Source organism: Gobio gobio, assembly GCF_949357685.1.
Source record: "Gobio gobio genome assembly, chromosome: 1".
Taxonomy (NCBI): Eukaryota; Metazoa; Chordata; class Actinopteri; order Cypriniformes; family Gobionidae; genus Gobio; species Gobio gobio.
In genome coordinates, this window is record NC_137097.1 from 35,233,941 (window position 1) to 35,261,863 (window position 27,923).

Below are 27,923 nucleotides of genomic sequence, written 5' to 3' on the forward strand. Positions count from 1 at the left end.
CCGCTTAGTCCTGGAGCAGAGCTTGCTCGCGCTTTCCCGACAACCTCTCGAACCTCCTTCAGCTGCAGCTCTGCCATATTGAACTGCACACTTGGCCCTGCAGGATTTATCAGCGTGCTGCACTCTCCCAACTCCTGTTCTCTCGCTGGGTCACTGTATGTTTCCTTCAGGTGGTGATCAATCTCCTCCTTAGAGCAAACCAGCTGGCCGCTATGCCTCTGTCCTAGCAGCTCCTTAGTGAACTTAAAGGGGTTGGCAATGAATGCAGCTCGCTTTCGGGCTCTTTCACGGCGGCGCCTCCGGTGCCACTCTGCCCGGCGGAGGATCCTGATCTTTTTTCGTAGGATGCACATCAGCTGTGCCAGGCCAGTGCGCTCCTCCTCCCCTGCCTGCTTGTATTGTCGCTTTAGGTTCTTCATAGGTATGTAAAACTATATGTAAAAATAAAAAAAATATTAGGCAACTCAAGCAAAAGAGTACACACAGCTACAAGCCAATATACTTTGAATACTAATTATTCTAATAAAAAGATTGAGTACAAGTAGGCTTTTTTGTCAGTATAAGTCAAGTATTCTTAAAGGTGCACTTTGTAAATTTTAGCGGCATCTAGCGGTGATGTTGCGAATTGCAACCGTCCAGCGCTCACCCCTCCCTTTCGAAGCACAACGAGAAGCTATGGTGGCCGACACAGGACAAAGATGTCATTGTCTGAGAGAGCAGAGAGTAGCTAGCGCTCTGTAGAGCAGTTTGTCCGTTTAGGGCTACTGTAGAAACATGGCGGCGCAAAATGGCGACTTCACTGTAAGGGGACCCGCGGTGTATGAAGATAGAAATACCTCATTCTAATGTAATAAAAACATAACGGTTCATTGTGTATGTTGAGTTATGTATGATATTGCATTTTGTCAATAGATCCTCATTTGTTACACACTGCACCTTTAAGTGTACTTCTGAGAAGTATGCACACAAAGTAGACTGGAAGTATAGCTACTTTCTTATTTTTTTAGTTTAAATGAAGTATACTAATAGCACACTTGAATAAACTTCTTTTTTGTAAGGGTTGTAGCTTTTTAATGGTAGTGTATCATGATTTCCATATAGTTCTTAGTGAGCATAATAAGAGACCAAAAACATCAACTGTGCCTCCAATAATTTCTAAAATAATTATAGGACTAATAATAATATTAAGGTGTGATTATTGCCCAGACCGTGGCTCAAAGGAGGATTGTGATTTCTGAGCTACAAGCTCCCTCTGCAGGAAGAAGAGCCGCCAGTCTTCAGTCGCCTGACTGCAGTGCATCATCCCGCCGCTCGGGGCGGTGAAGAGCAGCGGGATCGAGATGGATCAGCTCAGAATCCGCCACAGAAGCGACTGTTTTAAATACGGAAGTTGAAAGTGATTCTGTTGTCTGCACCCTGCAATGAATACGAATTAAGCCGGGAGTTATTAGTTATGACTGTCAGTAAATTTACATAAAGCCAAGACACATCAATCTGGTTATTGGACTAAAAGCGAGATGTCAGACAGCAGTAGATCAGGTGGCCTGCTGTCATATGAGACACTTGTGCATGCGGTGGCAGGTGCAATGGTGAGCAAACTGCTTATATTTCACCAATGTCTTTCCCATTGATGTAATAATATTTTGATTGTGGGATGTGTGTTAAACTGTGTTTTATTGCCTTGAAGGGCAGTGTGACAGCAATGACAGTGTTTTTCCCTCTGGACACAGCCAGGATCAGACTTCAGGGTCAGTTCATTCTTCTCCATGCATCATTTGCTTTGTGTCATTGTTTTATATTTAACTGCAGTAAAAGTAGTCATGGATATTATGGAACTCAAAACAGAAAATGTAATTAAATAATAATGTCATGGGCACTGTTGTAGTGAATAAACACTTTCTAGTTATGCTGTGCTAGAAATGTGTGTGCAGTCTCTATAAATTAATCTTCATGAATAGAAATCCTCTCATATTTGTTATGAGAGTTTCTAAGGCCTTTAAATGATCATCATGATCCAAATTTAGCTGAAAAAAACCCTTTTGTACACAATCTACCTCCACATGGTAGTCTAATTGATAGTTTATAGATTTTTAGCAAGTAAAAAAACCTTGTAGTGTAATCGTAAAAATGTCCACCTTATAATATTTCAAGATGAACACTAACTGGACTGAAACAACTTAGCTTTATCCATATAACATTTTGTAGAAAAGAAACATTCAGTTGTGAGTATCAAATATGATCCTTCAGGCTTTTGATGAGCGTTTATCTGTTCATCTCTCAATCATCATTGTATTGCATTTCATCATATGTTTTAAAACTACAGAGCTAAAACTAAGAATTTAAATATCATCTTACTATGATTGAGAGATATTAGAGTAACCGCTGATATCCATATGCATTTTATGTAAGTATCCTGTTATACTGTTATAAAGATCTCATTGATTTACATTACAAGCTATCAGAATTTCATCCTACTTTTTGGCCATATAAGCCAAAATAATAAAATGTCTTCTTTTTTTTCTCCATATTCTCATTATATCAGCCATAAAGCCTGGTGTGTCAAATATGATTAATAACAAATACACAATTCAATAAACCGTTCCTTAAATAAATACTTTTTTCTGACTATTTCATATGTCAAGCTTTACAGGTTTAAGTATAAAAGTTGCTTGTGTCTAATTCTCTCAATAATGATAATAAGCATATTCAATTATTAAATATCTCACATTTGTCGCTGGTTTCAGTGGATGAGAACCGGAAGTCCCAGTCCACCCCCATCATTCTGGCGGAGATTGCGAAGGAGGAAGGCATGTGAGTTACTGTGTGTTCATCCATGTTCGTGACAGATTATGACCTCTTGACACTGTGCTGAGAGAGAACATGAGGGATATCTAGGGGTGTTTTCAAACCTGTAGGTTGTTTGTTTTGTGAAGAAAATGTGTTTATGAAGTCACATGCGAATACAACTGTCCTCTTATTGGTCAGAGTTTCTTCTGCATCATCCATCAAGATGATTGACAGTTTTGCTTCATGAGCTTATTGTGGCTTGATTTGTAATTGTTGAGACACACGCAAACACTATACGAATGTAGCTGTCATTCCTGCTGTTAAATTGGTAGATTCTTTAATAACTTTAAATTTACCTTAATAAAACCTACTGTATATTGTTAAAAAGAGTGCGAATGAGTGAACTCATGAACATCTGTAGACACTTCTGCACAATTTATTTTAAACATACATCATTTTTAAAGTTGCGGTTTTGAGAAATGCTGTTAATTATTTGAAATCAACCCAAACAAACACACCCCTCTCTTCATTGCTCTGCCCCCAATGTGCTTGGAATTGGGTTTGTAAAAAACAAAACAATTTCATGTGGTCAGACTTTGAGTTGGATATGCCAGGCTGCTTATTTCAAGATGTCATTTCATTGTGTTGCAGTTTGTCTCTGTATCGAGGTTGGTTTCCGGTCATTTCTAGCCTGTGCTGCTCTAACTTTGTCTACTTCTACACGTTCAACACACTGAAGAGAGTGATGGTCTCGGACCGGTCCAAGCCTGCCAAAGATTTGCTCATGGGCTTCATATCAGGTACTGAAATGCTGTGCTGAACCCTCTCCACAGTTGACCTCTCATCTCAGTTTCACAGTGATTCACTCTTTCCTTTGCTTTTACTGGGGTCAAAGTCTATAGATATAGAAAGGTGGTTTACTCCTATTGCTTATGAATGGGCGAAACTGCAACGCGCAATATGGCGGAATACGTCCCGCCTTCTAAAGTAAAAGAGCCAATCGCTGATTGATAAAATCATTGCGTCACTGCAGCTGCTGTTAGATGCTCCGGTTCCCATAGAAACCTGATACACACGCTTAGGACTGCCTGAAAAATAGTGCTATTTGAGCAAAAGAGACAACATTTATGGGACATGTTAGATTTTGTTGCTGATTTGAAATATGTTTTTTAATTGTGAGTTCGGCAAGCAGTTTTTGAGATTCCAGGATTTACCCATTCAAATAAATAGGACTTGGTCTTGTATGCCTGAAATAGCTGCCCGGAGGCGTTGGAAATATGGCCGCAGAGTAAACAGACTTTCCCTGAAAGAGACTTTGGTGGAGCTGCATGATTAATCGCAATAAAATCGGAATCGCAATATGGCTTAGTGCGATTATCAGATAGCAAAGGCTGAGATTTAATTAAATAAATAAATGAGCTGCATATTTCAGAGTAAAAGGCTCCCAGTTGTTATCTGTCAAAATAAAAGTGTGATGGTTTAATGTTGGATAATGAATAATGACATAAATATTAGTATTATAATTTTCCAGTTGTAATCCGTGTTGTTATTGTTAACCAGAACTATTAAAACATTTCCGTTCAATGAAATAAAGCTGAAATACAATATATAAATATTAGTTGGAAAAAAATAAACTAAATGAAAATTAGAAATGTTGCCTTGGCAATAAAACTGAAATAAGTTTAAGCTGAAGCACTAAATTTATAAACTGGAAAAAATAACTAAAACTTAAATCATAATAAATTAAACATGATTAAAATTAACATGAAAACCAAATAGTTTGAAAGAAAAATATACATTTTAATAAAACTAAAATAACACTGGTTGTAATGTAAAATAAAATGATTCCATTATTTTTCTTAAATACTTTTATTTTACAGTGAAAAACACAATAGTAATATTTATTTAGATTTTTTTTGGGTCATTTTTACATAGTAATTATTATATATATATCCATATTGATATACAGTCAAACCAAAAATTATTCAGACGCCAGATATAATTTTTTACTAGTGTTTTTTAGGTGTGTTTTTTTTTTCTTCAATTGCTCATGCAACCTTTTACACCACAGACTGAACAAAATGAAGCATTGCTTGGTCATTGGTTGACCTAAATTGGTATTATCTAATTGTGTGCTTAAATTTAACAGCTGATTAGTTTATTGTAATCATTACATTCTATCAAAGTTATCTGACATTATCAAGATGAATTTGTTCTGACAGTTTAATTCTCAGTTCTTGTCGTATTTTATTACCCTTTTCTAAACTATAGCGAATAAACTGTGATAATGTGAGAAAATGTTGAAGGCGTCTGAATAACTTGGCTATATAATAATAATGATTAAAAATCTTTATTTTTAAATCACATTTTAAAGCAGCACTAGGTAACTTTTCAACCTTTATAATATATTTTCAAACCTCTTGTGATGATACATCGACTTACAATAGGTTGAATGACACGTCTGCCATAGCCTGATGGGGTCTGTATCGTTTTTAATCGTACTTTTAAACTTTGGGTTTCGGGTAGTAACCCGAGAAAAAAAAGAATTCGACTACAAAATTCGACTGCTTTACGTCATATACGTCACTTCCACCACCACCCCCACTTCCTTAAATTCGGACGTGCGAGAAAAACTATCATTTGTTTGCCGAATGTTATAGTCATGGCCGAAGCAGCACAGAAAAATAAGAACGCAAAGGTTTTGTCGGAGGAAAGCAAAAAGAGGAAACGAGAAAGTGATCGGATTAAAGGCAGGACGAGGATCAACATTGGGCCAGCGTTTGCTCGCTGGCGTGAGCTGAAGGAGGAGGGGCTACATTCTTGCAAGTAAATACATAAGACGTACAAAATCATATTTTAGGATACCTAACATGTCTGTGATATTTGTTTATTTGTCTTGCCTCAAGCTATAATGCAAACCGTTGTTTCAAATTTGCAGATTCATCTATGGTAGCTTGATATTATAATATTGACGATATATGGTTATTACCACTCAAACATTGAATTGAAGTATCATATAGATTCTGTAAAACGGGAACCGATAGACTAGGCTACTATAATGACGCTGGCTTTTAAACGTGAGCATCGCGATCATTTGGTGTTTGAAAAAAATAAAACCCATGAAATGATATTCATATGACATGCTGAAACATATGCTACTGTACCTGGGATGAAGACATTTCACACGCGACGCAAGCAGAACACCTGCATGTGAACTCCTGCAGTGTCAGGGCTATCATAGTTGTCATGTCAACAAATGCACATGCGATGCATCCACTGATGTAGAGTGACCGTTTACGACAGTAGTAGAGGACAATACTGTTTCCCAACTGTAGGGGGAGCCCGAGAGCAAAAACTACCTAGTGCTGCTTTAAGTCACGTTTGTATTTTTTGTCAGATATATCGCAATTCGTTTTTTTCCCTTCTAAATTGTGCAGGTTGTTACTTTATCATTACTTTTCAGTGTTATTTTGACATTGAAAATATTACTTCAATTCACACCTAATCAGTCATTGAGACGATAATGTCCACTCTTTTTCATTTCCTGTTGTTTAATCTCATTTAGGCACTGTCAATGTGCTCCTGACGACTCCCATGTGGGTGGTGAACACACGACTGAAGCTTCAGGGGGCAAAGTTCAGGAACGAAGAGCTCCATCAGACCCACTATAAGGGCATATTTGGTGAGAACCGCTCACACACTCATTTATCTGATGAGGTATAAACTCCTAACCAATGTTCAGTCCAGGTATTTGTTAGTAAAGCACATTTAAATTCAGCCAAAGTGCTGTACGGCAGAAAGATGGCTGTTTACTGCATTTCCTCCTAAATATAGAGCTTGATCTGATCATCTTTTGTGATATTCTTGCTGCACTTTATTTTAGATTACTGTTGTATGTAAGGGCTCTATGATTTCTGCAGAGTGGAAAGCTCAACGAAACTGTGGAATCCAGTCATAAAAATGGAATTTACAGTATAACACGGATTGTTACTGAATATGGCAATTTTAGATGAATAAATCAAAGGAAGGGCTGTGCAATAAATCAAAACATGTGATGCTCTGCTGTTGTGCAGCACTTTGCTTGACAAAAAGGTACATTTAATATGATTAAAAGATACATTAAATTTATTTATGCCTTCATTTGATTGCCAGAAAAACGAAAATACACAATACAGAATTTCTGAAAAAAAAAAAAACATGCTTTTTGATTTATTAAAATTTAATTAAACCATTAAAATGGAATCCAACTTAAAGCAGAAATCACACAGTTGGGAAAAATAAAATAGAATTTTAAGAAAAAAGGGCCCTTAATAGATTGCTGTTAAAAGGTTTCATGATTTCAATCAATTAGACATGCTTTTTGATTACTAAAACTTAATTTAAAATTAAAACGGACAGAATTTGGGAAAAATAAAACGGATTTCATAGGGCCCTACACTATGTGAATACATGGGCTGTGTCTGAAATCTCCCCCTATACCCTTAAATAGGGCATTATTTGAGGGGACAGCCATTTGTAGTGGTGTCCAAAATCATAGTGGACGTTACTGAGTGCACTCATTCAATCCCACAATGCACCGTAATGAGTGCACAACCGGTGTAGTTATGTAACCGTAACCGATTACAATTAGTAATGTACAGTAGAATGCACTTCTCAAACTAATAATAATATTATTACAATTTATTTATATATTGTATAGCACGTGATTTTTCTTCCATGGTTTAATTTAAAAACTAAACCTCTGTTGTGCAGCACTTTTTGTCAAACAATATTTACATTTACATTTTATTACAATTTAAAAGACTAATACATATACTTCAAATGGACTTATTGTTGAGGGGAAAAAAATCGAATTCGAAAAAAATATAGCAGATTTCATAATGGCCTAAAATGTAATTTTTGCTAACCTTTTAGTCAATTGTTGTTAAATTGTACAAGCTTCATGATTTCAATTAATTACACATGGTTTTTGATTACTAACATTTAATTTAACCATTGAAACGGAATCCAGAAACATTACAATTTGGGAAAAAATCAAACTTAATTTTATAAAGTATTTAAGGAAGAAAGTAAGGAGTACAAGAAGTTTGAAAGTGTCTGCAACCATGAGGTGAACAAAATAATTACAAAAAACTATTAATTGTCAATTTTGAGATTTGTGTTAACCAATTAGAGTCAAGAATTCAAAAATGCAGTTGTATAAAGCAATAATATTGGTAATAAGAAAAATAGGTCTGCATTTGTCACCAATAAATCAAATCATATAGTTGTTCTCCTCTCACAGACGCCTTCTCCCAGATAATAGCCAGCGAGGGAGTGGGAACGCTGTGGAACGGGACACTGCCGTCTCTAGTGCTGGTGTTCAACCCCGCAGTGCAGTTCATGTTCTACGAGGCTATGAAACGAAAAGCAGGACGTGGAGGCAGGAAGGTGGGGGACAACAGATTGCCATCATTCATTTATCAATTTGTGAAATAACTCAAATGTTTCATGTTTGTGGGCAGATATCATCACTTGAGATCTTTCTCATCGGTGCCATCGCTAAAGCTATTGCAACATCGGCAACGTATCCTCTGCAAACGGTTCAGGCCATTCTGAGGGTAATATCATCAGTATGATTGCATTAAAGTGCTCCTATTATGCTCTTCGGATATTACCTTTCATGCAGTGTGTAATATAGCTGTTATGTGAAGGTCTGCAAAGTTTCAAAGTGCAGTGAAATGGAGTTATTGTCTCCCAAAAGAAAGAAGCGATTCTGAACTGTCCGAAACTGCTGATCCTATGTAGGTTTGTAATCGATTTGCATAATGTCTGCCAATGGATTTTGACCTTGAATGCATGCAAACCTGTTGTAGGAGACCTCCAAAACAACATTAGGAACTTTTGAAATGGCATTATAGGGGCACTTTAAACCATTACATTGTATAATACACTTGACAGGTGCTGGTAGACACAGTATTACTCATTTTAAAGCAGTCATTGTGTGAAATCTTCTCCGTTGCTTCCTCTGCAGTTTGGCCAGTATAAATCCGATGGTAAAGGGGGTCTAGTGGGCAGCTTGAGGAATGTGGTTTCTTTGCTAATGGACCGGATCAAGTAAGTCAACTGCAGTTTCAGTAATACTGTTTATCAACCAGGATTATTATAGTTTGCTAAAACTAAAGCATTTCTTATTTGTTATATGTCATCTTTTTATGAATGAAGGCCAGTATCACTGATACCACTGTCTCGATAGCCCTTTCACACTGAGATTCCAGAAAATACCCTGATAATGTGTCCCGGTATCAATAGATTTTGGTTCATTTACACTGACAGTGATTTTCACAATCGTTCACACGCATCCCGTAAAGACACGTGACATCAGGATGTGACATTTAATGTCTCTGCAGCGTCTTAAAGGGTTAGTTCACCCAAAAATGAAAATTCTGTCATTCATTACTTACTCTCATGTCGTTCGACACCCGTAAGACCTCCGTTCATCTTCGGAACACAAATGAAGATATTTTAGTTGAAATCTGATGGCTCTGAAAGGCCTCCATTGGCACAATGGCACGGTTCACTCTCAAGACCCTTAAAAGGTACTAAAGACGTCGTTACAAAGTCCATCTCACTACAGTGGTTCTACAATAACTTTATGGAGTGACGAGAATAGTTTTTGTGCGCAAAAAAACGCTAAATAACGACTTACATAGTGATGACGATTTCAAAACACGGCCTCATGAAGCTTCGAAGCGTTATGAATCAGCGAGTCGATTCAGCAGTTTGAATCGCCAAATTTCAGCAGTTTGGCGGTTTGACACGTGATCCGAATCATGATTCGGCTCATTGATTCATAACGCTTCGAAGCTTCATGAGGCCGTGTTTTGAAATCGTCATCACTATGTAAGTCGTTATTTAGGGTTTTTTTGCGCACAAAAACTATTCTCGCCGATTCATAAAGTTATTTTAGAACCACTGTAGTGAGATGGACTTTGTAACGACGTCTTTAGTACCTTTTAAAGGTCTTGAGAGTGAACCGTGCCATTGAGCCAATGGAGGCCTTTCAGAGCCATCAGATTTCAACTAAAATATCTTCATTTCTGTTCCGAAGATGAACGGAGGTCTGACGGGTGTCGAACGACATGAGGGTAAGTAATTAATGACAGAATTTTCATTTTTGGGTGAACTAACCCTTTAAGCGCGCTAAACTGAAATTACTCACTTGCGTTAGCGCATATTTGTGACAGCACTGATTTTGATATAATGATGTATAATTCTTAGCATTAAAAAAAATCCCACAAAACAGTATAGAATTCTAACACCTTCAATTTATTGGCTACCAGCCATAACATCAACATAATTACTGGTTTAGTAGCCAGAATTTTTATATCTGTCCACCCCTAATTTTTTATTTTTTTTATGTCTACAGTGTTCTAGTTTCAAGTTTATCTAAACAATTCAGCCATGCTAGATTCTGATCTGTGCCCTCTGTGTGACAGGAGACACGGGCTGCTGGGTTTGTATAAAGGTCTGGAGGCGAAGCTGCTGCAGACGGTGCTGACGGCGGCCCTCATGTTTGTGGTGTATGAGAAGATCACTGCTGCCACCTTCAAACTCATGGGACTCCAGAAGAAACTCAAGCACTGAGATACTGTAGCCTTCATTCACGACTACCTCTCTAACTCACACACACACACCCTTAGGAGGAGCTCCACATATCCAATCAGTCACTGCTCCACTAACATGGGCTCATCTGGGTAAGGTTCAGTCCTACCTTAACACAGGTCAGGTTAAAGAAAAAATTCATCTATGCACCTTTAGTTTTTAACATACTGGTTTTTTTTTTTTTTTTAAGTTTACACGATCAAGTTTTTTTTTATCAGAATCTTAGAGAAAATGGTTTACATCTTGTGCCACAGAAAGTCTTTTATAACATCTTAACCCAAAGCAAATCCTGACATTTGGTTTCTGAGTGGTTTGTGAATTGAAAGGTGATGGTTCAGACCAAAATTAAAATCCTGTCACTCTGATGTCTATGGAAGCTTGATTTTGCCACAAAGTAAAACATTTTAAAGGGGCTATATGCAACTTTTTCCCCAAAATAAACGTAACATTAGCCTTTTTATTTTACCATTTATGACTCAAACATCTCCTGATGAGCATACTGACACCTTGTCCGCTCACAGTGGGTGCACCAGAAGCCTGTATCCTATTTTCTGTCGGGTCGGATTTTTCCCGCGCTGTCTGGGGATATGACGTCACCATCGCTGCGAGAGCGAGCAGAAAATAAGAGCAGTTCTGTTTTTTGGCCACCGGTGTCAGTCGCGAGTTTAAATTTCAGAAAAACGCATATAGCCCCTTTAAAAGGTAATTTGCGACTTTTTATCTCACAATTATTACATGATAGTCGCAATTGTGAGTTATAAAGTTGAAGTCAGAATTAAAGTCAGAATTGTGAGATATAAACGGAAACAAGATTCCATAGATGTCACATTTTCGGGCTCTCAGAAGCAGAAGTTGTCATAGTTGGGTAAACGTCTATAAGCGCTGCATTGGAGACGACAGCAAATATACATTTTTATTCACATTTACCTATTATGACTCTCCAAAAGAAGGAATAACTTTACTAGATGTTGATTCAATGTTGATAATCATCTCAGTCTGTGAAAAGGGTCTATTAAGTTGTTTTTTGTTAATGGAAATAAAAAATAAAAATCAGATGAAAAACTTAAACTTAAAAAGGCAGCTAATGGAAATATACTGCTAAATGCTTAAATTACTAAAATGTAGAAATAAAGCTAAAAAGAATTTTTTTTAAAAGACAAACGCACACAACAAAATTACTAAAACTAATATAATACTTAAGTAACGTTGTTCCAAACCCGTATGATTTTTCTCTTTTTTGTGGCATGAAAGATGTTTCTCAGAATGTCCAAGCTTTGATAGAAACAGCCGACATTAACCTGATGAGGTCCGTAAAGAAAGTAAATGTCGCAAGTGTATGGAAGAGTCTGAAATGTACATCAAAATTCTTCCCCTCCGCTGTAGTTCTCAAATATGGATTGACTTCAGGCCGGTTTAAATATGTAGGCGTGAATGAAATTTGAGAGCTATGCCAGACGTCATCATTTTGGTCTGTTCCACACACAAAAGTGTTTTATGAACTCAGGAGACCTCGAATGTGACTTTTAGGGTGTATTTTTAGTATATAAAGAGCAGCGTGAACATTCTTCAGAATATCTTCTATGTTATAATTTTTTGAGTGAAATTTTTCTAACTGTGGACATTTGGGGCCAGATTTACTAACTGCAACGTCAGTGCAAGCCCTCTTTTGCCGTTAAAAAAACGACTCAGGATTTACTAAAGATGCACAGTGAAAAGAATTAGCCCTGAAAAGGAGTGGAGAGAGTTATTTTTGCGTCTGACCTTATTGCATATGCATTTGTTGGAGTTTCTCTTTAAGATGCAAAATTTATGGGAGGAGAGTATTTAATTGAATCACACAAGGTGATTTACTAAGGTTTCCGGCATTATTTACCGCCCAAAACTGTCACGCAGAATCATGTGCAGAACTGTCCACTCCCATCTGCGCTTTTATGGAACTGCGCTCTCACGGCAATTTGCTCTGTTTAGTAAATCTGGTCCTTGGTTTTCAGTGGGTAACTGGAGAGTGAGTGAAAGTTTGAATTCTAGACATCTGCCATGTGAATAGAGATCAATTAATAATACATTTGGCACAAACAGTATTGTGCTTTCATAGATGCAGTAGAGCCTTATAAATAATGTGCTGCTATGTCACAAACCAGGCAGTGGTCTTTGAAATCAAATTTGTTTTAACATCAAAGATATGGAAGGATAAAATCTGGAGCTGATCAGAGCTTTTAAGTGTCCTCTCTGATCCGCCAAATCAGTGTTACTGATTCTGAAATATTCTCAAAGCCTGTTTTCATTTACTTTTGTACAATGTGCCATTTTGGCACCACTTGATGTCCAATGTCAAATCTGGGTCCTGGAGAAAAAACAGAATAGCTAATCTGAAGGACGTTTTTTCTTTTGTGATTGGGTTAGCTGATTTCATGGCTTTAGTTGACCGTTTTAATTCAAGAACAAAAAGATCCTTATTGAATTTTGAGTGTGTCCAGTTATATTTAAGAACTCTTAATCGTTAAAACATTGCAATCTTATTCCTAAATGAAAATGATTCGGCTCTTGTCTATTAAACCTTTGACAAATATGATCACAGCGAACATTCACTTTGTGTTAGTGCCGCTTCACAAACGGTCTTTTCAACCACACAGAATCATTATTTCTGTGTTGCAATAATTCAAATGATCAAAGAAGCACTGGGATACAAGTGTATAATTTTAATATATATATATAAACACTAATGTCAACAGTAGAGACCAAAATAGAGTAAATCTGCTTTTGAAAGTAACTTGATGCTTCAAACAAAGATTTTATCAATGACATTGTTACACCAATAGGTGGTGATAAGTGACTTAAAAAATGTGTTTGTCATTGAATTATTCAAGAGATTTGCTCAAAATGCAATTCAACCAGTCATGAAACAAGTGAAGTCTTGATGAGTGAGTCATTGAATCATTCATTCAAAATACTGATTCATCAAACAAATGAAGTCTTTGCGAGTGAGTCATTGAATCATTAATTCAAGATTTTTTTTAAAACGCAGATTCATCCAGTAATAAAACACGTCTTGATGAGTGAGTCACAATGTAGCATTCATGAAAGGCATTTAAAAATACACAGCTCAGCTTAAACCTGAGCTTGAGGTCAAGGTGAATTTATTCACACCATACTTGCCTTAATTATGCATCGTTGAGAGAAAACTGTCCCGTTTACAGAAGTCTTACCTGCTGTGTGTCAATGAAAGTGGTTTGTCTTGTGGAACATATACGATATGATATTGAAAACTAAAAGAGTTTACATAATGAACTTGCAACTAAGACTTTGTACTTAAGTTTCTTTATTTTAAAATGTATAGCACATATTTTGTACTTTCATTTGTATAACCGGTTATTTAACTGTACTTTTTAGCATGTTTAAATGAATTGCAGACTAGAATGTTAATAAAAGCTTTGGATGAAGACTTGTCAGTAATGATTTCTCTAAGATAATATAAATCTTAACATGAATTTACGGAGACCCCCATGTCCACAAATTAAGAATTTGTCCCCATCACTTATTTGTTAGTATACCGTGGCCACAATTGAACTAAAATGAGGGAATGAATTAATAAACAATAGTCACAAATGATGTCTTTGGAAGGAATTCTTAATTTGTAGCCATGATATTTAATGTTTCTTCTGCTTGTCATGTGCAAAATAATTCATGAAGTTGGACATTTCTAGAGTCATAGGTTCACATTCATCGTTTGAAAAATCATTCTTAAAAGTCACATAAAATTGAATGAATTTACATAAGAACCATTTTACAAGAAATGTACAGATTCTTTGTGATTGTGTTTCCTGAATGAGGCCCACAGTGCCATTTTATAGAACTGTTAAAACGATAAAAAAAGACATTTTGAAGTCATCACAACAACAAAGGCAAAAATAACATCCCAATATAAAAAAATGAACAGTGTGCATGGACGTCAAGTCAATGTTTGTTAAAACAGACCTTTCAAAGGTCCCAAACTAGATCCAGAAAACACAAGCAATACCAAGGTGTGCACAGCACCGATAAAGTATAGTTACAAGTGATTATGATTGATAAAAATGACAGATCCCCTTAGGTCCTGACTGATGTACTGCATACGGCGTAAGCTCAGTATGTCAGTGGTGAGATGTCCTTCACATACCACTCTGGTAAGAATGTAAACTCTGAGTCTCTGTGGATGGTGTAGGTCACATCTCTGTGTGGATTCCATTCGAACAGGTACACCAGTCTGAAAAACATCACATTAGGTCAGTTATCTGACATACACTATATTGCCAAAAGTATTGCATGCAGACGCTTCTACAAACATTTGTGAAAGAATGGGTCGCTCTCAGGAGCTCAGTGAATTCAAGCGTGGTACCGTGATAGGTTGCCACCTGTGCAATAAGTCCATTTGTGAAATGTCCTCACTACTAAATATTCCATGGTCAACTGTTAGTGGTATTATAACAAATTGGATGCAATTGGGAACAACAGCAACTCTGCCACGAAGTGATAGGCCATGTAAAAATCACAGCAGGGTCAGCGCATGCCGAGCTGTACAGTGAGCAGAAGTCGCCAATTTTCTGCAGAGTCAATAACTACAGACCTCCAAACTTCATGTGGCCTTCAGATTACCTCATGAACAGTGCATAGAGAGCTTCATGGAATGGGTTTCCATGGCCGAGCAGCTCATCCAAGCCTTACATCACCAAGTGCAATGCAAAGCGTCTGATGCTGTGGTGTAAAGCATGCAGCCACTTTACTCTAGAGCAGTGGAGACGTGTTCTCTGGAGTGACCAATCATGCTTCTGTCTGGCAATCTGATGGACGAGTCTGGGTTTGGCGGTTGCCAGGAGAACGGTACTTTCCTGACTGCATTGTGCCAAGTGTAAAGTTTGGTGGAGGGGGGATTATGGTGTGGGGGTTGTTTTTCAGGGGTAAGGCTTGGCCCCTTAGTTCCAGTAAAAGGAACTCTTAATGCTTCAGCATACCAAGACATTTTGGACAATTTCATGCACCCAACTTTGTGGGAACAGTTTGGGGATGGGTCCTTCCTGTTCCAACATGACTGCGCACTAGTGCATAAAGACATGGATGAGCGAGTTTGGTGTGGAGGAACTTGACTGGCCTGCATAGAGTCCTGAGCTCAAGCCAATAGAACACCTTTGGGATGAATTAGAGTGGAGACTGAGAGCCAGGCCTTCTTGTCCAACATCAGTGTCTGGCCTCACAAATGCGCTTCTAGAAGAATGGTCAAAAATCCCCATAAACACACTCCTAAACCTTGTGGAAAGCCTTCCCAGAAGAGTTGAAGCTGTTATAGCTGCAAAGGGTGGGCCAACTGCATATTAAACCATATGGATTAAGAATGGGATGTCATTAAAGTTCAAGTGCATGTAAAGGCAGGCGTCCCAAAACTTTTGGCAATATAGTGTATTTCTAAGTGAAACCATTTTCAATATGGACAAAAAACTGTAGGATGGGGCTTAATTTTCAGGAATACCTTGGGTCGTCCTCTTTGACCACTGATTTGATGTAGGACAAGAAATCGTTGCAGAAATTCATACAGACTGTTGGCTTCCAACAGTTGTGCTCGTTCTACAAAATAAAGAGAAATCAAAACATCTCACTTTATTGTTCGGCAATGACATCCCGTAATTTCTGTAATGATATATTTCAGTTCCATTTAACATGACATAAAAAGGGTTCCCCCAAACTTTTGAACGGTATTGTGAATTAGAGCCATTAGTTTAGTTAACTCTGCTCAATCGTGAGTGTAGTTTTCCTGTGATCATGTGATCCTTGTCTCTGCACTCCTATTGGTACTCTATGTCAGGGTTTTTCAAACCTGTCCCAGCACTGCACATTTTGTAAGTCTCCCTCCTCTAACACACCTGATTGAACTCATCAGCTCATTAGTAGAGACTATGCGATCTTGTCTGTACTTGTGTTCTTGTGAAACGTCATCAGTCGCTGCCCAAGTACTGTTCCAATTCAAAGTTCACATCTAGCCAAGTAGAGTTCAAATACCCAGATGTGTCCTTGACCTGCCCCTTTTATCGAGGATGCATCGAGAGGTGACTTGTGGTACAAGGTATCCCAGAATGCATCTCGCACTAACCAGCAAGCGTAAATAGCGGAGAAAAAATAATTTTATCACAAAATAACACCTGAAAGGAGTTTTTCAGGCGAGAATGTAGTTTTTTAAAGCTCAAATCTGTGGTTTATTGATAAAAAGAGCGCCTATTTGAAAATTGGATCTAGCGTTTTTGGAGTTGAGATCCAGGTGATCACCGGCGCTCAGCTCTCATGTACCCCGCAGAGGGCTGTCTTTCCTCGGCTAGTCCTACGTTTGCCGCTGGCTGATGTCTCCGTAGTGGTTAAACATAAGATATAATTCGTCTTGTGTAGATCTAACGGCCGATCTTTGGTCTCATGAATCTATCATTTGTTTCTTGGCCAATCGTTTTGGTTGAGGGCAAAGTGAAGTTTCATAACTTTATATATTTAGGCTTTATATATTTATATTATTTTTCTAGCCTAATAGAGCGCTGACTTAGTACATTCGACTGAATTGTTTGCTTATACTTTTATAATGGCTGTTATTGGTCATTAAAACTAACATTTAACAAAAAGAGACAGGGTTGTGTTTTATATTTCGTCTTGTTATATACATGCAGTGGAGATAATCAATGTATGCGTTGCCTGAACCACATTTGCGTGGCTATTAATATGTGTACGTTTTTTTTTTAATGAAAACGAAAAGAGGCAGAGTGGTGTTTTATAATATATTTTGTTTTATTGTTGCCTAAAATATACATAGATATACCCGGAGAAGCCAGAGCGAGCTGAGTGATGCTGCTGTACACTGCTGTACCATTTGCAGAATTACCGGACTTAGCGTACTTGGTATTGAGAAGCGCCCCTGAAGTGGGTGTGTCAAATAAAGGAGACACACAAAGGCCCTGTCCCAAATGGCACACTTCATGTGCACTTTCGCTCTTGTGGACTTACAATGGCCGCTGCGTGCGTGTGTCCGTTAAGGGTGTCCCATTTGTCATTTTAGGTCACAGAAGGGTGCTCGCGGGCGCACTTCTGCCGAGCCCTCACTGGTGCAAGCTACGCAGCGGACTTCTTCCCGGCAGTCAAAGCGGCTTTACGTTGTGAAAGTGCGAACTCAGAGAAAGACCGTGAGGGTTTAGCGTGCCATTTGGGACAGGGCCAAAATGTGGAGGGTTGGGGGTCCTCCAGGACAGGTTTGAAAACCACTGCGTGTCACTATAAATTGTCAACTCCTAATTTTCCATTTTTGTGGCTTCACATTGCCGTCCTTCAGAAGGTTATTAACGTAGTAGTAATTTAATTATCTAATTTCAGACTAAACCAAGCGGGACTGAAGCATTTAATACGTGGTTATTTAAAGCAAACCTTGATCATTTGTGATATTTTCGAGGTTTGGAAGGTCTCAACAGACGCCACTATCCCATCATGGTCTCGAAACCCAGCGACTATCTGTGGCACTCCAGGAAGAAACGACTGCGCCCACCATTTCAGCAGCTTGTACCTAGGAGAAGAAAATACATACTGTTGCTTTCACTCCAACTTTTCATTAATGTCCCCTAAATTTAGCCAACCCTTGAAAAAAAACACTAAAGTGGCATTTGACCACAGCAAAGAACAGTGTTCATATTTTTGAAATGTGAAGAAATTTGTGTTTGAATTACATTTTCTGCAAACTATACCTTTAATGTCCTTCACCGTGCCTGTTTTTTTTAGTGCCACCTACTGTTAAGCCCCGTTCACACCAAGAAGATAACTATATTATTTATCATCCACACCAGCAGACGAGAATGTCGGGTTTAATTTTAAGTGAGCACTGCAGTTTGTCATCTGCTGCTTTAAATGATCATGGTAAATTCTGATTGGCTGTCAATGCAGGGACAGAAATCTCTCAGATTTTATTCTCGCCCCATCTCATCCAATATGTTGATGTCTTTCTTTCTTCAGTCGAAAAGAAATTAAGTTTGAGGAAAACATTCCAGGATTTTTCTCCACATAATGGACTTCAATGGCAACCAACGGTTGAAGGTCCAAATCAATGCAGTTTCTAAGGAAGGGCTTCAGAGGCTCTGCCCGATCCCAGACGAGGAATGGGGTCTTATCTAGCCTAACCATCTGTCATTTTGTAAAATGTACATACTTTTTAACCACAAACGCACGACTTCGGTGTTGTGCTTCTTCATGACGTAATCACGTCGCAAAGGTCACGTCCGTGACGTACGTGGAAGTACCGACCCAGTGTTAAAACGAACATGCAAATCAAACGCCCTTTACAAAAATAAAGGTAAAACAACAATGTCGGACAATTTTTAAGTTGGAGGAGAACATAAGATGGAGTTTTTCGGCACTAGGTCGGTACTTCCACCTACGTCACGGACATGACCTTTTGAATGTGATGGCGTCATACGTCGTAAAGGAGAACAATAGTGATGCGCGGGTCGGCTTTTTTTCCAACCCGCGGGTCCTGCTTTTATGAAATTATTTGGCCCGCCCCAGCCCGCACCGCACCAGTGTATCAATTTTAAAACCCGCCCCGCCCCGCATCCGCGACCATTAATCATAAATCAGGTCATATTAATAACAAGATAATGATAAAGATTTTCAACCTTTAATTTTCACCAAAGTAGCGTTTGGATCTTGAAGGCTTAACCATTTTTTATTTCAGATTTGTATAGGCAGTTTATAGCCTACGCTACATAACCACTAAACTTTTGTTTTATTTAGCACACAGAAATGTTCATAGCGTGTTTACATTCGCTGTGCAAAAAAAGAATGGCGTCCACTGTACCAGGGTTTAATCTATTTCGGCTAGACTCCAGCACCTCGTCTTCCATCTTCACTTTTATCTCTCCGTTTTTGTTGTCGTGGCTGCCGGTGGTGGGAGCTGCTCGGCGCGCAGCTGTCATGACGTGCCGCGTGATGCCAAAGGCTTGGGGACATCATGCAAGTTACGTTGCTACGGCTTTCATATTGTAACCTTATCAAAAAAACCTAATAAAATATGAAAATAGATACTCCCAAATATTTTATATAGGCTATAGGGAATTGCAGGCAACATACATAGATTTTTTTTATTTTGTTTTTAATGACCCGCCCCAACCCGCCCCGGGGCCCGCGGGTTATGAGACGACCCGCGCATCACTAGAGAACAACACCGAAGTTGAGCATTTGAGGTTAAAAAGTGTATATACACTTTTTTTTGGGGGGGGGGGGGGGGGGGGGGGGTGCTAGATAAGACCATGTTCCTCAGCTGGAATCGTGCAGACTGCAGAGCCCTCTGAAGCCCTTCCAACTGTTATTGTTTATTGTACTAAACTGTACTATTAATTTGGACCTTCAACCGTTGGTTGCCATTGAAGTCCATTATGTGGAGAAAAATCCTGGAATGTTTTCCTCAAAAAACGTTATTTATTTATTTTTTCACCTTCAAATTTGACTGAAGGCAGAAAGACTATGAGATGGGGGTGAGAAAATCCGGAAATGTTCCTTTTGAAGTGAACTAATCCTTTAAAAGGTCTTCATTTGTGTTCAGAACGAAAGTCTTGCGGGTTTGGAACAATATGAGGGCGAGTAATTAAATGACAGAATTTAAATTTTTGGGTGAACTAACCCTTTAACTAATTTATCTGCCCATTCAGAAATGTTGCCTTGTTAAACTGAATCAAGAAGAAATTGCAACATTGTAACTATTTTAATCCCTGTTCCGGAACAAAGCAAATGATCTACAGGTCTGAAAAGTCCCACCTGTGAAAGTTACTTTGCTGTTTCGGGGTGCAGATCTCTGCGGAGGTCTTGAGCTCCACATAACACCCCGGAGCCGGAGGAGCATCGGTGTCTTTGACGCGGCAGTCCACCTCCCCAGAGAAGAGCAGCTTATGGTCAGCCAGACGGGTCTGAACCACTGTACAGAATGCCTCATTGGTGTTCACGACGCCCCCCGGGTCTGGAGTCCCATCCACATCATCTTAAAAGACAGCACAGAGGACGATCAGCGGCGAGATCCTTCACTATCAGCAGTCTGACAATACTCGACGGTCCCAAACCTGCACAGGTGTACTGCTCAAACTTGTAGCCCCAGTACATCATCTCCTCCTGCCGCTCTGACCGGGTCACTCGATTCACTCTGGCCGCCTCGGTTTCCACCTCACTGATGTAGATGGTGCCTCTGAACTTGGAGGCGGCCAGCATCCATCCCTCCTGACCCTCATACGGGGTGGTCAGCACTTTGGTAAGGTGTCCTCTCCATGTCACAAAGTCCACACCTAGAGCACTGCAAACACACTCAACTTAACGACAGGAACAAGACTAACCTACAACAGTGAACTAACACTGGTTTAGTATCATTGCGATACTATTTTTTACAAATATTTCTTGTTTTCATTCATATTAAAGGGTTAGTTCACCCAAAAATGAAAATTCTGTCATTAATTACTTACCCTCATGTCGTTCGACACCCGTCAGACCTCCGTTCGGATCTTCTTCGGAACAGAAGCGAAGATATTTTAGTTGAAATCTGATGACTCTGAAAGGCCTCCATTGGCTCAATGGCACGGTTCACTCTCAAGACCCTTAAAAGGTACTAAAGACGTCGTTACAAAGTCCATCTCACTACAGTGGTTCTAAAATAACTTTATGAATCGGCGACAATAGTTTTCGTGCGCAAAAAAACCCTAAATATCGACTTATATAGTGATGACGATTTCAAAACAAGGCATCATGAAGCTTCGAAGTGTAATGAATCAGTGAGTCGATTCAGCGGTTTGAATCGCCAAATTTCAGCAGTTTGGCGGTTTGACACGCGATCCGAATCATCATTCGGCTCACTGATTCATAACGCTTCGAAGCTTCATGAGGCCGTGTTTTGAAATCGTCATCACTATGCAAGTCGTTATTTAGGGTTTTTTTGCGCACAAAAACTATTGTCGCCGATTCATAAAGTTATTGTAGAACCACTGTAGTGAGATGGACTTTGTAACGACGTCTTTAGTACCTTTTAAGGGTCTTGAGAGTGAACCGTGCCATTGAGCCAATGGAGGCCTTTCAGAGCCATCAGATTTCAACTAAAATATCTTCATTTCTGTTCCGAAGATGAACGGAGGTCTGACGGGTGTCGAACCACATGAGGGTAAGTAATTGATGACAGAATTTTCATTTTTGGGTGAACTAACCCTTTAACGTATATTTCAAGATATATTTTTATTTTAGTTAACTATAATAACCCTGCTAACACACAATCAGGGTCAACGATGTGAAGCTCATATTTGATCTATTAATTTATTCAAAAAACATTAAAAAGTAAACACAAAACAGGAAATTACATCATAAAGGCCAAAAATCCTAAAGATATTAAGTAAAGATTATGTTCCATGAATATATTTAGTAAATTTCCTACCCTAAATATATCAAAAATGTATTATTAGTAGTAATATGCAATTCTAAGGACTTCATGGACAACTTTAACGGCGATTTTCTCAAGATTTAGATTTTTTTGCACCCTCAGATTACAGATTTTCAAATAGTTGTATCTCGGGCCAAATATTGTCCTAACAAACCACACATCAATGGAAAGCTTATTTATGATGTATAAATCAGAATTTCCAAAAATTGACCCATATGACTGGTTTTGTGGTCCAGTGACACAAATGTCAACAAACATTGGATTTCGAATTTCATGAAAAATAGCTGTCATGTTCACACTGTCCCAACAGACACCGACAAACCATGATTGAACGTTCAGTCAAACAAACTCCAACGGCAACAGATGCCGACAGGGGTAGTTAGTTACACATTGATCCGACAAAACCCAACAAATGTGTTTTTTGCCGTTTGTCTGTGCGGAGTGAATTGGCCTACAGAGAGGACCATTGCAGACCCTCATGAGTCAAGGTCAATAAGTTATTAAAATGATTAGTGTTAGTTTCAGATATATATATATATACACATAGATGCCTCCTTAGCGGCTGATTCTATGGGCCGCTTTACGCAAGCCGCCTGCCATTTTGGAACGGTCAAAGATCGGAACACTCGAGAGCATGTTGACTGTGCGTCTGCAACCGTAGTTAGACGCATATGAATATCTATCTCTGCAATAGACCTCAGCAGATGATTTTGCTAAACTAACACAATACCACAAGACTAAGGCGTCAGCTCAACACAACATTAAAAAGTTACAACCTGTAATATTGAGTTAATACATATAAAATCATTCTCACCTGTGAAAGGTTATCACGTCTTCGGGAATTTAATTCTTTGCAGATTTACAACAAGAAGCTGCACAATGTTGAGGCATAATTGATTCTTACTGTGAGCGACGACGACACACTGACTGTTCCAAAATGGAGGGCGCACCGATGTGTCTGGAGAGGTCGAATGTGGAATCTACGTATACATATCTATGGTTAGTTTAAGTTGTAAAATGCCATGTGGTGCGGTTCCCCCCAAAAACATATTGACATTTATAAATAAAAGGGTTAGTTCACCCAAAATGACAATTCTGTTATTAATGGCTCACCCTCACCCCTAAGACTTTTGTCCATCTTCAGAACACAAATGAAAATATTTTTGATGAAATCTGAGCGATTTCTGTCCCTCCATTGATAGTCTATGCAACTACCACTTTAACTTTAAAGAGATCATAAAACTAGTCCATATGAATTGAGTTGTTTAGTCAAAATTTTCTGAAGAGACTCGATCACTTTATATGATGAACAGATTTAACTTAGGCTTTTATTCACATATGAACATTCATCAACTCACACATCTGATGTGGTAAACGGAAGCTCAAGCACGTTCGCTTGATGTGCGAGAACCAATGAGGTTCATTCTCGTGTTACGCAGCAAGTTTGAGCTTCAGCGAGAACCAATGAGGTTCATTCTCGTGTTACGCAGCACGTTTGAGCTTCAGCGAGAACCAATGAGGTTCATTCTCGTGTTACGCAGCACTTTTGAGCTTCAGCGAGAACCAATGAGGTTCATTCTCGTGTTACGCAGCAAGTTTGAGCTTCAGCGAGAACCAATGAGGTTCATTCTCGTGTTACGCAGCACGTTTGAGCTTCAGCGAGAACCAATGAGGTTCATTCTAGTGTTACGCAGCACTTTTGAGCTTCAGTGAGAACCAATGAGGTTCATTCTCGTGTTACGCAGCACGTTTGAGCTTCAGCGAGAACCAATGAGGTTCATTCTAGTGTTACGCAGCACTTTTGAGCTTCAGTGAGAACCAATGAGGTTCATTCTCATGTTACGCAGCACGTTTGATCTTCAGCGAGAACCAATGAGGTTCATTCTCGTGTTACGCAGCAAGTTTGAGCTTCAGCGAGAACCAATGAGGTTCATTCTAGTGTTACGCAGCACTTTTGAGCTTCAGTGAGAACCAATGAGGTTCATTCTCGTGTTACGCAGCACGTTTGAGCTTCAGCGAGAACCAATGAGGTTCATTCTAGTGTTACGCAGCACTTTTGAGCTTCAGTGAGAACCAATGAGGTTCATTCTCATGTTACGCAGCACGTTTGATCTTCAGCGAGAACCAATGAGGTTCATTCTCGTGTTACGCAGCAAGTTTGAGCTTCAGCGAGAACCAATGAGGTTCATTCTTGTGTTACGCAGCAAGTTTGAGCTTCAGCGAGAACCAATGAGGTTCATTCTCGTGTTACGCAGCACTTTTGAGCTTCAGCGAGAACCAATGAGGTTCATTCTCATGTTACGCAGCACGTTTGATCTTCAGTGAGAACCAATGAGGTTCATTCTCGTGTTACGCAGCACGTTTGAGCTTCAGCGAGAACCAATGAGGTTCATTCTCGTGTTACGCAGCACGTTTGAGCTTCAGCGAGAACCAATGAGGTTCATTCTAGTGTTACGCAGCACGTTTGAGCTTCAGCGAGAACCAATGAGGTTCATTCTTGTGTTACGCAGCATGTTTGAGCTTCAGCAGGAACCAATGAGGTTCATTCTCATGTTACGCAGCACGTTTGAGCTTCAGCGAGAACCAATGAGGTTCATTCTTGTGTTACGCAGCATGTTTGAGCTTCAGCAGGAACCAATGAGGTTCATTCTCATGTTACGCAGCACGTTTGAGCTTCAGCGAGAACCAATGAGGTTCATTCTCATGTTACGCAGCACGTTTGAGCTTCAGCGAGATCCAATGAGGTTCAATCTCGTGTTACTCAGCACGTTTGAGCTTCAGCGAGAACCAATGAGGTTCATTCTCGTGTTACGCAGCACGTTTGAGCTTCAGCGAGAACCAATGAGGTTCATTCTCGTGTTACACAGCTCGTTTGAGCTTCAGCAGGAACCAATGAGGTTCATTCTCGTGTTACTCAGCACGTTTGAGCTTCAGCGAGAACCAATGAGGTTCATTCTTGTGTTACGCAGCACGTTTGAGCTTCAACGAGAACCAATGAGGTTCATTCTCGTGTTACGCAGCACGTTTGAGCTTCAGCAAGAACCAATGAGGTTCATTCTCGTGTTACGCAGCACGTTTGAGCTTCAGCGAGAACCAATGAGGTTCATTCTAGTGTTACGCAGCACTTTTGAGCTTCAGTGAGAACCAATGAGGTTCATTCTCGTGTTACGCAGCACGTTTGAGCTTCAGCGAGAACCAATGAGGTTCATTCTAGTGTTACGCAGCACTTTTGAGCTTCAGTGAGAACCAATGAGGTTCATTCTCATGTTACGCAGCACGTTTGATCTTCAGCGAGAACCAATGAGGTTCATTCTCGTGTTACGCAGCAAGTTTGAGCTTCAGCGAGAACCAATGAGGTTCATTCTAGTGTTACGCAGCACTTTTGAGCTTCAGTGAGAACCAATGAGGTTCATTCTCGTGTTACGCAGCACGTTTGAGCTTCAGCGAGAACCAATGAGGTTCATTCTAGTGTTACGCAGCACTTTTGAGCTTCAGTGAGAACCAATGAGGTTCATTCTCATGTTACGCAGCACGTTTGATCTTCAGCGAGAACCAATGAGGTTCATTCTCGTGTTACGCAGCAAGTTTGAGCTTCAGCGAGAACCAATGAGGTTCATTCTTGTGTTACGCAGCAAGTTTGAGCTTCAGCGAGAACCAATGAGGTTCATTCTCGTGTTACGCAGCACTTTTGAGCTTCAGCGAGAACCAATGAGGTTCATTCTCATGTTACGCAGCACGTTTGATCTTCAGTGAGAACCAATGAGGTTCATTCTCGTGTTACGCAGCACGTTTGAGCTTCAGCGAGAACCAATGAGGTTCATTCTCGTGTTACGCAGCACGTTTGAGCTTCAGCGAGAACCAATGAGGTTCATTCTAGTGTTACGCAGCACGTTTGAGCTTCAGCGAGAACCAATGAGGTTCATTCTTGTGTTACGCAGCATGTTTGAGCTTCAGCAGGAACCAATGAGGTTCATTCTCATGTTACGCAGCACGTTTGAGCTTCAGCGAGAACCAATGAGGTTCATTCTTGTGTTACGCAGCATGTTTGAGCTTCAGCAGGAACCAATGAGGTTCATTCTCATGTTACGCAGCACGTTTGAGCTTCAGCGAGAACCAATGAGGTTCATTCTCATGTTACGCAGCACGTTTGAGCTTCAGCGAGATCCAATGAGGTTCAATCTCGTGTTACTCAGCACGTTTGAGCTTCAGCGAGAACCAATGAGGTTCATTCTCGTGTTACGCAGCACGTTTGAGCTTCAGCGAGAACCAATGAGGTTCATTCTCGTGTTACACAGCTCGTTTGAGCTTCAGCAGGAACCAATGAGGTTCATTCTCGTGTTACTCAGCACGTTTGAGCTTCAGCGAGAACCAATGAGGTTCATTCTTGTGTTACGCAGCACGTTTGAGCTTCAACGAGAACCAATGAGGTTCATTCTCGTGTTACGCAGCACGTTTGAGCTTCAGCGAGAACCAATGAGGTTCATTCTTGTGTTACGCAGCACGTTTGAGCTTCAGCGAGAACCAATGAGGTTCATTCTCGTGTTACGCAGCACGTTTGAGCTTCAGCGAGAACCAATGAGGTTCATTCTCGTGTTACGCAGCACGTTTGAGCTTCAGCGAGAACCAATGAGGTTCATTCTCGTGTTACTCAGCACGTTTGAGCTTCAGCGAGAACCAATGAGGTTGATTCTCGTGTTACGCAGCACATTTGAGCTTCTGTTTGTGTTTGCTGATAAATAATTGTTTTGTAAAAGACTAAATTCCATCTGTTCATCATATAAAGTGATTGTGTCTCTTCAGAAAAATTCATGGATTTAGTTTTACAATCTCTTTATGAAGTTGTTGAAGCATCAAAGTGGTAGTTGCGTAGACTGTCAATGGAGAGAACAGAAATCTCTGATTTTATTAAAAATATCTTAATTTGTGTTTTGAAGGTGAACAAAAGTTTTACAGGTTTGGAACGACATGAGGTTGAGTAAATGGTGACAGGATTTTTGAGTGAACTAACCTTTTAATAATTCGTGATATTTGTAAAGAAAACAAAAGCATATCGACTGCCTTACCTCGGAGCTCATAGACAAGTAAAAGAGTGCAGAATATCTTACCAGCTGGAGGATGAGGTTTGGTCTCTGGTTTTGATCTTGTCTCTGTTGGCCAGAATCCACTTCAGCACGTGATCAAGCTTCTCTTTCACGCCATCGTCTCTTTTTACGAAGCGGTTGGTGTATCCGTCCCTTAAATTGAAATCTGGACCTTTTCTGGGCTCAACATAATATCGCAGCTTCCTTTGATCATTGAAGAAGTTCCTGTGAGAGTCCAGCGAGAAGAAGCCCACCTCCACTGGCTGCTTGTACAGGGGGAAGTTTCTCTCATACATCTGTCTGCGAGTGCTCAGGCTCTCTGCGGGTCTGTGCTGGCCTTCATCGGACGTCCTGTGTCGTTTATCGCTGTTATAATCACAGCTGGAGTCCCTAGATCGTTTATAAACAGAGTCATGCGGATGCCCTCCGCGGTAGCTTTGAGCCATGGCGTGCTTTTATTGGTGTATACTGAGTTTAAACCCCTGTTAATCTCAGTATTATTAGAAATGCTTATTTACCTTATGAATGAATACAGTAGAGACAGTGAAGTTAAATTCAGTTAATTTGTTAATAACTGTTATCAATATTCGTGTTGAGAGCCATACAGAGTTCATAACTGACGAGGCTAACGTTATGTGATGGCAGCATTAACGTACTCTCATTGACGTTAGCTAACATGTCTTCCTCCGGAAATTAATAATCACCCAGCTATAAAGTGTTGTATTTGACGCTCCAGTGGCTGAACGAGGACCTTTAGGATTAAATAAACATATCTCTCTCGGATAGCATATACTGTTAGCGTATGAAGCGTGTAAACAAACAACGGCTATGGAAATTCATTTTCAAAATAAAACCCCCTAAATTCACACTTCAAAATAAAAGTCCCCAAGTAAAAGTGCCCATATTAGTCACCTTGAAATCAGAATGGGCAATTCTTATTGCAATAAATTATTTAC

The 27,923-nt window shown here is 39.6% G+C and overlaps 2 protein-coding genes across 2 annotated transcripts; one reads left to right on the top strand and one right to left on the bottom strand.

Annotated features, from left to right (window-relative positions):
* Window positions 1–1,347: 1,347 nt before the first annotated feature.
* slc25a17l (solute carrier family 25 member 17-like) lies at window positions 1,348–13,869 on the top strand. The gene is made up of 9 exons (XM_079833301.1): window positions 1,348–1,589; window positions 1,688–1,748; window positions 2,745–2,811; window positions 3,439–3,587; window positions 6,353–6,469; window positions 8,072–8,217; window positions 8,292–8,387; window positions 8,801–8,883; window positions 10,266–13,869. The coding sequence occupies exons 1-9, from the start codon at window positions 1,518–1,520 to the stop codon at window positions 10,411–10,413; spliced, it is 939 nt and encodes a 312-aa protein (XP_079689427.1). The 5' UTR covers window positions 1,348–1,517; the 3' UTR covers window positions 10,414–13,869.
* dxo (decapping exoribonuclease) lies at window positions 13,112–27,797 on the bottom strand. Its single transcript, XM_079833164.1, has 6 exons — window positions 26,992–27,797; window positions 20,532–20,758; window positions 20,233–20,452; window positions 17,857–17,992; window positions 15,932–16,026; window positions 13,112–14,674 (listed from the first exon to the last, which is right to left on the bottom strand). Exons 1-6 carry the CDS (start codon window positions 27,411–27,413, stop codon window positions 14,554–14,556), a joined length of 1,221 nt encoding a protein of 406 aa, XP_079689290.1. The 5' UTR covers window positions 27,414–27,797; the 3' UTR covers window positions 13,112–14,553.
* Window positions 27,798–27,923: the final 126 nt, after the last annotated feature.